Genomic DNA, 13874 nt, shown 5'->3' with positions numbered 1-13874 from the left:
CCTTCGCTTGAACCGGCTCATAAATGCCCGGTAGCAGCATACCGTGCTGCAAACTCCAACCGGGCAGGCTGAATATCAACTGCAATGACCTTCGACGCCCCAAACGCTCTCGCAACCGCACAGCACAGCAGGCCCACCGGGCCCACACCAAATATCACCACAGAGTGGCCCGGCTGCACACGCCCCTGTTTCACAATATGCACCGCTACGCTGAGTGGCTCCATCAACGCACCTTCCTCAAGCCCGACGTTCGCGGGTAGTTTATGGCAGAAGTCTTCGGGTAGAACGTAGTACTTGGCCAGCGTGCCGTCGATGGGCGGCGTGGCGGCGAAGGCCATGTTGAGGCACAGATTGTATTTGCCGCTGAGACAGGGTTCGCAGCGTCGGCAAGGGACGCCCGGTTCGAGGGCAACATTGTCACCGCGCCGTAGACTTGTGACGGCTGGACCGACGGAGGTGACTATCCCGCTAGATTCATGGCCTAGGACCATTGGCGAAGTTAAGGTGAAGGGCCCGATGGAGCCATGCTCCCAATAATGGACCTGTGTGTGACGTGGTTAGGTGGTGGTGTTTCATTTTGTTTGGACGGTCCTCGAGTGGAAGGAGATCTTGAGGACTTTGGACGTACGTCGCTGCCGCAGACACCAGTGAATTTGACCTGCACCAGCACGTCGTGGGGTTCTTTGATGGCTGGGACGGGCCTATCTTGGTAGGAGACTTTCTTTATACCCTCCAGAATGAAGGAGAGGTTCTGCACTCCGCAATATGTTTCCGATTAGCCTGCCGCTTTATGTCTTAGTAAAATAGTGCAAACATTCTTATAACGCAACATGGAGCAATACAGCCTAAAAAGCAACTTAATTGAATCCACCCGCACAAGAGCAACAGAGAACCTACCTTAGGCGCGTCATTAGCCATGGTGTTCCGTTTGCAAAAGTGTTTATTCGCTTATACTGGCGAACCAGAACAATATTTGATACACTGCGGGAAATCATCAAATCGATGATATGGATGGTACGTGCAATAAATGAAAATGTGTGCGGGAAAGATGCCAGGCTTTCGGGGGCGGGGGAAGCTCCATCTATGATGCAGCGGGTTGGCGCCTTTCTCAACAGCACATTACCACCTGGCATATGGCTAAGATGAACAAGATCGATTGAGGCATCTAACCGGGCCCTAGATGATTTGTAAGCTGCCGCTCACCTGCAACCTCTGGTCGGCCCCTCGTTCCGAGGGTCCGCCATCTCAACGCGATTATTTTCAAATACGCGAATCTCTTTTTTCAAAATGCAATAATCAACCAATGTGATGACTTCTACATATATTTTAATAGAGAATAAGATCACAGAGGCTCTAGATTCCATAGCCGATATTGAAAAACCCAATATCAAAGCATTGACAAGAGATTATAACCTTCCCTATTCCCGTCTGCTCAATCGATACAATGGCCGTGCTCCGCGAACTCATCGACCTCCTGCTAATCGACTTTTATCTTTTGAGCAGGAAAAATCACTTTGTCAGTATATAGAAGCTCTAGATAAGCTATGCCTACCTCCCAATCGATCGATGATCTTTGGTGCTGCTCGATTCCTACTTGCGCAGAGCCATACAGATTCTACCACACCTGCACCTGGGCTTGGAGAGCACTGGGTCAAAAGATTTCTCAAACGCCATCCAGAGTATAATGTACGCAAGCAGAAGACCATTGATATATTACGGAAACAGGCTCATCCACCATCTCATATCCTTGATTGGTTTAACCGGTTCAAAGAAACAGTCAATAAATATGGAATTCAAGATTGCGATATCTACAACTTCGATGAAACAGGGTTCAGAATAGGAATTGGACATGATCAATGGATTGTAACGCGAGATCCTCGAAGACGGGCCTATGTTGGAAGTTCAAATAATAGAGAAAGTCTTACTATCATTGAAGGAGTTGCAACTGATGGCTTTACCATTCCTCCCTTATATATTCTCACCGCGAAGCAGCTACAGGAGCGGTGGACAGATGAAATAGAGAAGGATGCCATGACAGCTACATCCGACACTGGGTATAATAATGATCAAATCTCTTTTCAGTGGATTCAGCATTTCCATCGGTCTACAAAAGCTCGCACCAAAGGAACCCACCGTCTGCTTCTATTAGATGGATTTGACTCCCATTGCACCTTTGAATTCATGGATTTTTGTGAAAAGAACAACATCATTCCCTTCTATCTCATCCCGCATACGAGTCACCTATTACAACCTCTGGATGTTGGTGTTTTTCAAGCCTTTAAGCATCATCATTCAGTGGCAGTTGAAGAAGCAACAAGACGCGGCTGTGAGAAGTTCACAAAGGTTGAATTTCTTCATGCTATCACCTCCATACGAAAAGCAACATTCAGAGTTCATACAATCAAACATGGATGGGAAGCAACTGGCCTACTTCCATTCAATCCTTCAATTGTCCTTAATAAATTGCGTGAATTCGAGACTACTCCTTCAGAATCTTCAAATTCAGATTCCATGGATTCAGATACTTGGTATACTCCTTCAACTGTACGCCAATTCAACCGATATAAACGCAAACTCGAGGCTTTGGAAGAGGAAGATGAAGATAACTATGATGAGGACTATATATATGAAGGATTACAGAAGCTTTATAAGGGTAGTATTGCAATGGCCAATACAGTGGCTCTTTTGCAGGAGGAGCTCTCGCAGACAACTGCCGCCTCGGCTGCTCGCAAACGCCGTCTGAACGGCTCACGGAGGGTAGTTCATAAAGGAGGAGTCATCTCTGCAGATAATATTCGCAAAATGACAGCTATTCATCATCAGATTGGTATTGAGGAGGCATTGGAGAAGTTACGGCCAAAATGGAAGAAGGTTATGAAGGAACTTAAGAGATATTGCAGAGACAAAGGCATTTATGTTAATGCCACCAAATTTACAAGGAATTCACGGGCAATAGTTCATTTACAATATAATCTATTTGTATCTATCAAATATAGATTCATTGGTTGATAAATCAACTGAATATCATGGGTATAAGTGGGCAGTAACGTTGAGATGGCGGACCCTCGGAACGAGGGGCCGACCAGAGGTTGCAGGTGAGCGGCAGCTTACAAATCATCTAGGGCCCGGTTAGACCTTTATCTGTCCGTAGCTGCCGGGAATAGGGTTTGACTCCACCGTGGTTGAGGAAAATCACGACTTCATTTGCTGTTGGAAAAAGCTTGGGCAACAAAAGTACAAAACTATGTTTATCTGAAACAAGGCATCTAAAGACGGCAAAACAACTGAGCAACAGTTTATTTAAAAAAAAAAAAAAAAAAAACACACACACACACAAGAGCCTACAAATGAAAACAAACCCTTGGTGCTCTCACAGCGATCCCAAATACCTCACAGAAATCTTATCCTCCTGGCCTTTCTCCAGCCCCTTAACTCCAAGATAAACTGTTTCCCCAGGAACTAAATCCACACAATTATCTTCAAATACCACGATGTCTTCGTCAGTGCTAATCACAACACCCTTCACCGGCAAGTCCGTTGACAACTCCACCTGCTTCCCATCCTCGGAAACCATCACTTGCAATTTCTTCGGGACCTGCAAGGCAGCATACCTGAGCGGCTCCGGCCAATTGACGTAGCGCGCTACTTGCATGCCGTTTTCGATCAGGTATGCCGCAACAACGGTACGGTTTATCTCCTCTCCATCCTTGGTCTCTCCTTTTTTGCCCTTGACAGGTATTTTGAACTCAGTAATCTCCGTACTCCTATTCTCCTTCAGAAGGAAACCGCTTTTCAGTACTTCTGAGGAAGTTTCGGCGCCTGTGATCAAATCCCAGGTCTTAACTACCACATTTACATTTCTTGGTTTAGCCGTGAGATTCGTAGCCCACACCTCGACTTTGTGCGTTGTCTTGTAATAAACGTTGGTGTACTTGTCCACGTATTCTGTGTGGGATGTCCTCTTCAAGCTTATCGTGATAGGAGCTAGTTCGCGCTTCACGGAGTAGTACGCAGGTTTAGGACGCAGGTGGTAATCGACAATGGCCCAAGATGTAACGGGCCAGCAGTCGTTCATTTGCCAGACCAAAGCACCGGCGCAGTATTCACGGCCCGGTCCGTTCCATTGGCGTTTCCAGAGCCTGTAGGCAGTAGAGAGGCATTCCGCTTGGATGAGCTGTGTAGCGTAGACATACTGTTCGAAGGGCTCATGGTTGTACTTGATGTTTTCGGCTAGGTAGGTTGCAAGGCGGCGCTCGTGGCCTGCGGCTTTGTTGTGCCAATCGACGGTGGACGATTGGGGGTGTCTTTCAGGGTCCGATATACCGCCAGTTAGGTAGCCATCGATGGTTCTCATGTCGGGAAAGCCCTGCATGCCAAATTCAGAGATGAATCGGCCGCAGAGATTATCAAAATCTTGATATTTCTCTTGACTGCCGTGCCAAACTACATATACGATAAAATTATTAGTATTAGATTAATTTATTAGATTGCTAGATGGATATTGATATACATACCATTCCACTGGTGGATATCTCCGATCGTAGGGTCAGCTGTATTCTTCCCACCCCAGGGTGAGCCGTAATGATAGTACGTATCTGGTATCAAATCTTTCGTCACGTCAACCAAGATCTTTTCGTAAATATATCGTGCTGGAAACTCGGATTTCAGCCAGCTGATAGGGTCATTATCGTTGGGGTCCCATTTTAACTTCTCGCTCTCTGCGAACTGGTAGTCTTCATTGTTTCCGGCCAGTATCACAATTGACGGATGATGTCTGAGAATCTTGACATTTGCAATCGCCTCACGCTTCACATTTTCTAGGAAGTTAGGGAACGCTGGATAGTTTCCACATCCGAAAAGAAAGTCCTGCCAGACCAATAGACCCAGCTCGTCGCAGGCGTCGTAAAAGGCTTGTTCCTCAAATATACCACCCCCCCAGACTCTCACCATCACCTGATTGCCGTCAACCATCAGCTTTACCCAGTCGTAGTACTTTTGGCGCGAAATACGGGGAATGAAGTTATCCGCAGGAATCCAGTTACTCCCTCCACAGAAAATGGGGATATTGTTAATCTCAAAAAAGAAAGAAGTGCCATCGGTATTGTCCATCCTTCTTTGGATAAGCTCTGCTCTCCTAAGGCCTACGCGTTTGCTTGTGGAATGGAGTTTTACTCCATTCGATGATATGGTCGCACACAGCGTGTAGAGGGGTTGGTTGCCATATCTCCATGGGTACCATAGCTGGGGGTCTTGAACATGGAAGGTCATAGTTGCGACACCATCCTTGATATCGACTGTCTCTGAACCTTTCTCTTCGCCATCTAATTCGATGTGAAATGACACGCTCTCTGCGTCACCTTCTACCTCTGCAGTGACGACTAATTCTGCCTGTTTCAGAGATTTTTCCACATTTTGTCGGAAATGGAGATCTGAAATGCGAGCACTGTATATTTCGAGATCAACAGGGCGCCAGGGTCCGCAGGTCATGAGAGTCGGGCCCCAGTCCCAGCCCTACATAAAGATAAATAAGTCAGTCATAGAAATTGCAAGTCGGGAGAGATATAGTAACCATACATAATGGTACTGCGCCTTCCGCACGGCAAGGCGGCTGGAGTCTCCATTCCAACAGGCCCAGTAATGGTTTGGATACTGCTCTTTGATCTTTTTTCCGAGTAGAAACGTGCTCTCAAACGTGACGTTTAACACATTTGGGCCATTCGATTCTCGAAGCAGTTCCGTAACGTCAATGCGCTCAGGTATGAACATGTTTTCCGTTTCGAGGATTTTCGTGGCATTCAGGCGCACTGTCGCATGTGTATCGAGACCGCCGAATGCCAGAACTGCCTTTTCCCCTCCTTTGAGCGTCGGAGTATCGAAGGAGGTAGTATATACCCAGGCTTTCTCTCCAACCCATTGTACATCGAATTCATTCTTGCCAAGGAAAGGGTCTGCGATGAGTCCATGGTGCATCAGGTCCAGATGGACGTTAGTTGGGAATTGGGAAACGGGCAAAAACTCTGCTTTTTCATCGTCTGCCTGCCTGAAAACCCAGCCCTTGTTGAGAGGGATAACGCGGCATTCGGCCATTCTGGCTCGACGCTATGAAGATGTGTTATAGATATTCTCGTATCTAGTGGTTGGGATTTACCCTTGGGTATTTTCTAGCTCTCAAGAAGCCAATTGGAAGCAAGATGCGGAATATAGATATATCGTGTGTGTGCTCAAGAAGCTCAAGAAGCCTACCTCAACCTGAGCGCAACGCGGGGCAAGTCTGACAATCCGCATTCTATGCAACACGGCGAGCACAGGATTCAAATACCCCGCAAGGGGATGGGACACGCAGCTATTGATCTGCGTAGGGGTTTTGTTGAAATAGATGATGCAACGGATCGTTCATCACGCTATGTTTTGCTCTGTGAAGATGCAGCACTGAGTTTCCGTTCGTAAGTGCATCCGGGAGTCCAGGAGCAAGGTGTGGGGTGTAACTAACACCTGGCAGAGGTTGTTAAGCTTTCCGCAAGCTGGTCAGGTAGCATTACTCCGAAGCTACATAGCATGGAACTGCGCCGAAATGATCAAATTCTCAAGGTGGATTCCCAATGTTAGTATATATGTCGAAACAGCATGTTTACTGTGTATCTGCATCCGCAACTTAAAGGCCAAGGGTAACAATTTCCCGTGGCGGGCCAAATATGCTGGATGCTACCTGTCGCATATCATACTAGTATTGATGTCAGTCGGTTCGTAGGCGGGTCAACCAAGCTAAATCGCGGATTAGGCCAATAAAGGTATCATCTTACATTGGGCGCAAGCTATCGCCTCAATTACTGGCTGGCTGACTGGCTGGATTGGAACAGGCCTGAAATACAATATTATATTCTCTGGCTTGCCTTTTAATGTCATCGTGACATTTTTTATTTTGTCACCATGTTCCGTACCCAATCCGCAACTTCGATAGCTCGGCGGGCTGTTCACCATACAAAACAAACGTCCATCTCCGCCGCACAGCCTACCCTCGCACGATGCTTTCGACAACCGACAAGACGATTTGGGACCACTTCGCGGTGTGGAGAGGACAGGCCGTCGTTCAAGGGCCAGCTATATGAGAGCACACAACAGCGATTGATCAGAGAGCGGGCAGAGCAAGCTCGATATGCTAGAGCTCAACACGACACAACTCCAGGCATTCGTGCTTTTGCAATGACAGTGGGTACGTGGATCTGTTTGCACGGCTAATCTCTTTACATCGGAGTGTTTCTAGGGTCGATTGACAAATGACTTTCGCAGTGCTTATATCCGCATCGTTGGGCTGCTACTATCTTGGATCTCTAAAACCCGCCAGTATTCCCACCACCTCCACGAGTCCCCTGGCTGCTATCCGCCCTCCGCGACATGACACCTCTCCCTCAAACCTCCAGGCCGCATGGGCAGACCTCGTAGAGATCGTCGGTAAGGAGAACGTTTCCACCGCGAACCACGATGTCGACGCCCATGCTGGCTCAAAGTGGTCATCCTACGCTCACAAGGAAAATGAAAAGCCATTTTTGATCGTATACCCCTCGACAACCGAAGAAGTTTCTCGGATCATGAAAATCTGTCACGAACGACTTATTCCGGTAACGCCATATTCCGGTGGAACTAGTTTGGAAGGGCATGTTACATCTACGCGAGGGGGTATCTGCGTTGATTTCCAGCGTATGGGCAAGATACTCGCTTTGCACAAGGATGACTTGGACGTGGTGGTTCAGCCAGCAGTGGGTTGGGAGGACCTGAATGAAGAATTGGCTAAACTGGGTCTCTTCTTCCCTCCAGATCCTGGCCCCGGAGCGGAGATTGGCGGGATGATTGGCACTTGCTGTTCGGGAACCAACGCGTATCGTTATGGAACAATGCGAGAATGGGTTGTCTCGCTAACAGTCGTTCTCGCCGATGGAACTATAATCAAGACCAGACAACGCCCGCGCAAATCAAGTGCTGGATATGACCTGACGAAACTCTTCATTGGCAGCGAAGGTACCCTAGGCCTGATCACGGAGGCAACTTTAAAAGTGACAGTCAAACCCAAAAGTGAAAGCGTCGCTGTTGCTTCCTTTCCGACTATCCACAATGCAGCTCAATGTGTAGCCAAGATCGTAGCAGAAGGAATCCCCCTTGCAGGCATTGAAATTCTGGATGATGTTCAGATGAAATGCATCAACGCTAGCCAATCTACAAGTCGGACATGGAAAGAATCACCTACACTATTTCTTAAATTCACCGGTACACCCCTGGGCATCAAAGAGCAAATCTCCCTCGTGAGGGACCTTGCTGTCTCAACGAAAAGCCAATCATTCGAATTCGCTCGAAATGAGGAGGAGAAGTTAGAGCTCTGGAGTGCAAGAAAGGAGGCTCTGTGGAGCATCATGGCAATGAAACGGAACCCTGACGATCGCGTGTGGACGACTGATGTTGCTGTCCCCATCAGCCAGCTTCCAGATATCATCGAGCAGACTAAGGAGGATATCGTAAAGCATGGTTTGCTCGCGGGTATTTGCGGCCATGTTGGGGATGGGAATTTCCATGGTGAGATAATATCTATGCATAATACCTCAAAATTACTGCCCCCCTTTTCCCTCTTCTTCTGCAGCTTGCGTATTTAATGCTAATTATATGTGTGATAGCTATTCTTCTGTATAACAAAGCGGAGCGTGAAACTGTTGAAGGTGTCATTCATCGCATGGTCAAGAGGGCCGTGGAAATGGAAGGAACCGTGACTGGCGAGCATGGTGTAGGTCTCATTAAACGTGACTATCTTCCACATGAACTTGGTGAATCGACAGTGGACGCAATGCGAAGGGTGAGTCTCCTCTCTTGTTTATTTGTTTCTCTCTTCCTTTTCTCTTTCTTTGTTCCCATACATCCTATAATTTGTAGAAATGAAACCAAAAAGGCTATCTAGGCCATGATCTACACACACTTGCTAATAATTTTTTCTTATCCCGGTTCAGTTGAAACAAGCTTTCGACCCGCTATCACTTTTGAATGCCGATAAAGTTGTCCGTATAGAGCCACCAAGTCCCGGAGAGGTCAAGCCATGGTAGTTCATTAACGCCCCTGGTGTGGGGGCCGGCGAGATTATTTGGAATGGTCTGTATGCCAGTGCCATCTAGCTTTATATATAGCAAAAACTGCCTAGTGTAGCCAGGTCTCAATATCAAAGAGCGTCTCAAAACTACTACCTACTTGCGAAATCGTCCGACAAATGGTCAAACAGGACATGTATCTCTACGTTATACCATATCGCGGCCTCCCAATTAAACCAACATGTTTGATGCTCTGGAGACAATGAAAATCAATCATGTCTCTACATGATCTAGGCATATTTCCATGCTTGAGATTTTATATATTCTCCTCGCAGAAGGACATCGACCCCACCTCCTTTCCAGAATATTCAAATTTAAAAGTTGGCCTTGTGCCTTCCGTCGACTCTCTATGTCCATACAGAGGACCGGCGGAAGGTGCGAAATGGCATTCGTCCCGCTATCCTTCCTCATTCAATCTCTAATGCCAACTATAATCTGCTTTGTCTCCATAAATCTTTATTTGGCATCTTTCATAGTTTCAAGATTCGAATATACTTCTACCCTTCCCACCTACATTTCCTTTTTATATTTTTTGTTACATTCTAACTCACCTTGTCAGCGTGTGCTTTAAAACCACTCACAAAACAAAGCACATATGCATCCCTTAGTCACCCGGCACTGCATGGACTTCGTGTGCTGGCTTAGGGATAAATTATCCCCACTGCTCCCCCCAGACTTTTCGCAATTTGCTCCTCACACGTATCGAAATTATTAATCAGGTGATGCAGGATATAGTACGTGCCTCTCTCTCGCTGACTTCGTGATGCAATGATGATCGTGGTGTCCTGTTCATGAAATAGGACAGCAGCTGGCGTTGGCGTTGGCGCTAATTGAGGTATTCTGTATTTACTTTCTTCCTCTAGCTCCCTGCAGACGAAATGAGACCAGAAGATGTGATAGCGATTTTTAAATTAGATTGTGATAGGATCCGAGAATTTGGGATTTGCCGTCTGTGGATATCTGTACGGTACCGCATTGCTTGGGTAAGCAGCTCCCTCAATTACATGTCCCTCCCACTACCTCGTATATATACTGTATATAGAACTGAGAAAGTGTCTTTATGTACTACCATTTGTTCCTTTCCCAAGAGTTCCGGACATGTAGGGTCCGCTGTCAATCTCAACCACTAATTAATCGGGAATAGGCACCCTCCTATCCGATCTTGATCACATCAGCTCCGGCCGCAGAAGTGAAGGACTAGTCCGCTGTCGTCTGAACCTCATTCTCTTTCATTGTCTCGCAGCAGAGGAACGATATCGTAATGCCGTCGCGGCACATGCGTCTATCGTCGCTCCTGACTTTGAAATACTTCCTGGACAAACATCGCCAACACTGCCTTCTTCCTGTTACTCCATAGGACGGGAGATTCTGCGCTTGGGTGTGGAGACGGCATTTTCCAATGAGGTGGAGTATAATAGGCGCGCACGCTTACTCTATGGTACAGCAGATTTCGCACTCCGGTATGGGTCCGTAGAGGAGATGTCAACAAATATGGTAGTGGTGGCTGTGAGCGGGGAGACCACGGCCCGCCAGGGGGAAGGGAGATGTTTGGCACTTATGAGTATGCTTGAGTCTCTCTGACTAGTAACTTGCATAAAATGTCTTGTTCTTATCCGAGACGCATAATAATTAATTAGAATTGGGTTTGCTAACGATGTTCGCGGATTTCCTTGGGAGCAGGTATCGTACATTCGAGACGGAAAGAGGACGGAAGGAAGAATGCCACCGTTTATGGAGTATGCAGTGATGGCGTCGAGTTCTACTTCCTCCGAATTGATAACGATTCCAAGGTGAGTGAGGACTTGAGATCTGCTCTTGGCCAAAGCCATTCCAGCTAGCTAATACTCGAACCAGTATTCGAGGATTGGTACAGGCCTCGACTGGTACTGGGGGAAATCTTCTGATATCGTATCTCACATACGGAACGTTATACGTTTGGCTCTTGAGGTCACGCCAACATCCACGCCTACAAGGCCCTGATTTATTTGATAAGGGCCCTGTGACATGTGTATATATCCAGATGTCTCTGTGAAGGAGAAAACGAACTAACTCCGACCTGCTTGCTCTATTTTCCAAAAATCCCTGACTTTGAAAGGAATTGATGACTCTTTTTCGAATAAATTTGCGTGTTTTTTTTTTTCTCAGATTAGGTGTGGAAGGGGGTTGAATTGCCCCTTACTTTTTATGTATGTCTACTGCCTTTGTTTGGTTGCATACAATTCCTTTATTCTGTAGGTACTAACAAACGTTTTGCTCGTCACATGTCTCTTTCCAGCTGTTACTTGTGTTCGCACATTTCTTCGCTTCCAGGACACAGACTTTGTGGCTGGGCAATTGGCTGCAACGACTGGCAAGGAACTCAACGGTAGCCCAAATAATGAAAGCGCCGCAATCATTCAAAAACCCTGCGATTTCAGCAACGCCCAGACCTTATTAACTCAAAACTGGAGCGCCACGCTTGGCTTTGGCGGGGCACTTGAGTTCATACCAGTGACTCATGAAAAGCCAATGGGACATTGGGTAGAAATGGAGGGGTAGGAATTCTTAAATGGCCTTGCTATTAGTCCATTGTCGACCTTTAAAAGGGACGTGGTGGTCAGTAATTCGCGGCCTCCCTCTCTCCTCTCTTTCTGATTGTAGCATGTGGAGCTAATCTGGCTTCCGGATTTTCCTTTCACGTACGCCGTTAAGATCTGATCCGAAGTTTACTGCATTTGTGCTGTTTCCAGGGATCGCGATAGTTTCCTGCACCCCGTGCTCCACCGTCTGCAGCGAAATTACTACCTAAGCCCAAAATATCCAAAATTTTGTGCTTGTGCGGATTATTTGATATCCATATCTCTAGGGAAGTCATATAAACAGATAAATAAAGGGTCGATAACTCTATTTGACTTATCGTATCTCGCAAACAAAATATACCCAGCGAAAATTCGAAATATATATCAGTAACCAAGGATCATTATCGACAATGGAAAACCCCTCTAACTACGTGGAGAAGCAGCCAGGAGCTGAAATTGCTCCACATCAAGTACCACCGCCGGCAAAGAAAGTGAAAACCAGTTCAATGGACTCCAGTTTTCCAGTCCTTCTTCCAGAAGACCCATGCCTGCGCATGTCCGACACTGAGTTTGAGATACATGTCTTGAAGGCTCTTCCCGCTCTCGTAGGTGTGGAGAATGCCGTGGGCGCCATGCATATCAATGCAGGCGGCGACTCCGACAGGGCGAGTGCGGGAATCACAGAGCAAAAGACGACTGGCAACGCCTTCGTCGATGCCCTTGACCGCGCAGCAACAGACCCCGATAGCGAAAAGGCCCACAAGAACGAAATGGCGCGGCAAAACCGTATGTTAACGACAAACTCGGGGATGGCGTATGCGTCAACACAATCCCCTTTACTAGAACTGTTTAATCACGTTGGCGGCGGGGAGAGCGATTGTACGGGTAAAGGATCACTGGCGGAAACACTCAAACAGGCGTGGCAGATCGATGCGTTGATGACACTCAAGGTTATTTGGGCGGTCCGCAGTATCCATTTAGGGAAGGGGGAGAGAAATATGTTTTATACGCATCTAGGTTGGTTGGGGCAGCACCATCCACGGACACTCTTGCTAAATTTGAAGTGGCTTTATAGGCCTGTTGTTAAAAAGGACGCGAAGGAAAGGGAAGGGGATAAGCAAGTTATCGTTGGGAAAGTTGAGAAGGCGGAGGGTGGGGATGGGATGGAGGTTGATGACTATGATGTTACACATGGTAGCTCTCATGGATATTGGAAGGATTTGCTGAATGTCTTGGTCCTATCGGCGATGGATAAGCTGGATATGAGCGATCCTGATCAAGTGCTTTTGAGGGATCATCGAATCCCAAAAAATTCAGACGGCAGTCAGCCACAGAAGGCCAAAAGGGGTGGCCAGGCTAGAAGACATGACGGAAGGGGAAGAACAAAAGTTTCCCAAGAGGGGGGAAAAAAATCCCCCTTTGATATCGAATTTGAACAGAAAGCGGCATCCAAGGCAGCAAAAGCGCAGCGCCATGAACACGTCCTCAACCGTCTTGTCACGGACCCCTTTCACCGTGCCCTCCACTTAACTGTTGCCCGCCTCTTCGCCGAGCAACTACGGAAGGATATGATCCTCCTTGAATCCGGCAAAACGAACAAAGAAGCACTCCGCGAAATCTCCCTCTGTGCAAAATGGGCCCCCTCTCTAGAACGCTTTCACGACAAATATACCCTCATCGCCTCCACAATAGCTGAGCTCCTGTTTTCCGATTCCGCTCTCGACCCTCATTCCCATTCCGAAACCACAGGCGACGAGTTATCTCGAGAGACTTACCTCAAGCGTGCTCGTGAACAATACCGCGCAAATACCCTTTCCCCGCTCCGCAAAGCTCTCGCCATAGTCGAGCGCGATATATCCGCCAAAACTTTCTCAAACATCGAGTATTCCCACGTTCCCTCCCTAGCTATGAATCGATACAAACACCTTTTCAACGAAAACGACGGTCCGCGTTTTATGGAGTACCTAGGAAAGGTTGGAATGGGTGAAGCTAAAATCTCGGGCGCCGTTTTGACCCCTGGTCTACTCGTTAAAACGGTCATGTCCGCTGATGGCCGACAGGAGAATACATCACTTGATCGCACCGTCGCGGATATGCAATGGAAGACGCTGGTGCAGCGCATCAGGGACTGTGGGAAAGTTAATAGTGCTATGGCCGTCTGCGATGTGAGTGGCTCTATGGAATCCACCACCAA

At 47.3% G+C, this 13874-nt stretch overlaps 5 protein-coding genes across 5 annotated transcripts in view; 3 read left to right on the top strand and 2 right to left on the bottom strand.

Moving 5' to 3' along the window:
- Positions 1-918, bottom strand: part of HCAG_04376 (hypothetical protein) — a gene marked incomplete at both ends in the record, with an annotated part of 1217 nt that extends 299 nt beyond the window's left edge. Inside the window, 3 exons of the mRNA XM_001540486.1 lie at positions 43-542; positions 629-751; positions 898-918. Of these exons, the coding sequence (XP_001540536.1) occupies positions 43-542; positions 629-751; positions 898-918 (644 nt within the window). The remainder of the gene's footprint in view (positions 1-42; positions 543-628; positions 752-897) is intronic.
- Positions 919-1444: 526 nt separating this feature from the next.
- HCAG_04375 (predicted protein) lies at positions 1445-3009 on the top strand (the record flags this gene model as incomplete). The annotated part of the gene is made up of 2 exons (XM_001540485.1): positions 1445-1450; positions 1522-3009. 2 exons carry the CDS (start codon positions 1445-1447, stop codon positions 3007-3009), a joined length of 1494 nt encoding a protein of 497 aa, XP_001540535.1.
- A 361-nt stretch (positions 3010-3370) lies between these two features.
- HCAG_04374 (conserved hypothetical protein) lies at positions 3371-6087 on the bottom strand (the record flags this gene model as incomplete). The annotated part of the gene is made up of 3 exons (XM_001540484.1): positions 3371-4443; positions 4515-5511; positions 5575-6087. 3 exons carry the CDS (start codon positions 6085-6087, stop codon positions 3371-3373), a joined length of 2583 nt encoding a protein of 860 aa, XP_001540534.1.
- Positions 6088-6927: 840 nt separating this feature from the next.
- Positions 6928-9080, top strand: HCAG_04373 (conserved hypothetical protein; the record flags this gene model as incomplete). The annotated part of the gene is made up of 4 exons (XM_001540483.1): positions 6928-7210; positions 7288-8562; positions 8661-8836; positions 8988-9080. The coding sequence occupies 4 exons, from the start codon at positions 6928-6930 to the stop codon at positions 9078-9080; spliced, it is 1827 nt and encodes a 608-aa protein (XP_001540533.1).
- Positions 9081-9337: 257 nt separating this feature from the next.
- Positions 9338-13874, top strand: part of HCAG_04372 (predicted protein) — a gene marked incomplete at both ends in the record, with an annotated part of 5350 nt that continues 813 nt past the window's right edge. The window contains 9 exons of the mRNA XM_001540482.1: positions 9338-9497; positions 9923-9964; positions 10267-10683; positions 10803-10916; positions 11398-11656; positions 11687-11717; positions 12118-12466; positions 12598-12697; positions 12756-13845. Of these exons, the coding sequence (XP_001540532.1) occupies positions 9338-9497; positions 9923-9964; positions 10267-10683; positions 10803-10916; positions 11398-11656; positions 11687-11717; positions 12118-12466; positions 12598-12697; positions 12756-13845 (2562 nt within the window). The remainder of the gene's footprint in view (positions 9498-9922; positions 9965-10266; positions 10684-10802; positions 10917-11397; positions 11657-11686; positions 11718-12117; positions 12467-12597; positions 12698-12755; positions 13846-13874) is intronic.

Source organism: Histoplasma capsulatum, genomic scaffold, assembly GCF_000149585.1.
Source record: "Histoplasma capsulatum NAm1 scaffold_4 genomic scaffold, whole genome shotgun sequence".
NCBI classification, from domain to species: Eukaryota; Fungi; Ascomycota; class Eurotiomycetes; order Onygenales; family Ajellomycetaceae; genus Histoplasma; species Histoplasma mississippiense.
The sequence above is the reverse complement of the archived record's forward strand: the minus strand, read 5'-3'. Positions and strand labels throughout refer to the sequence as shown.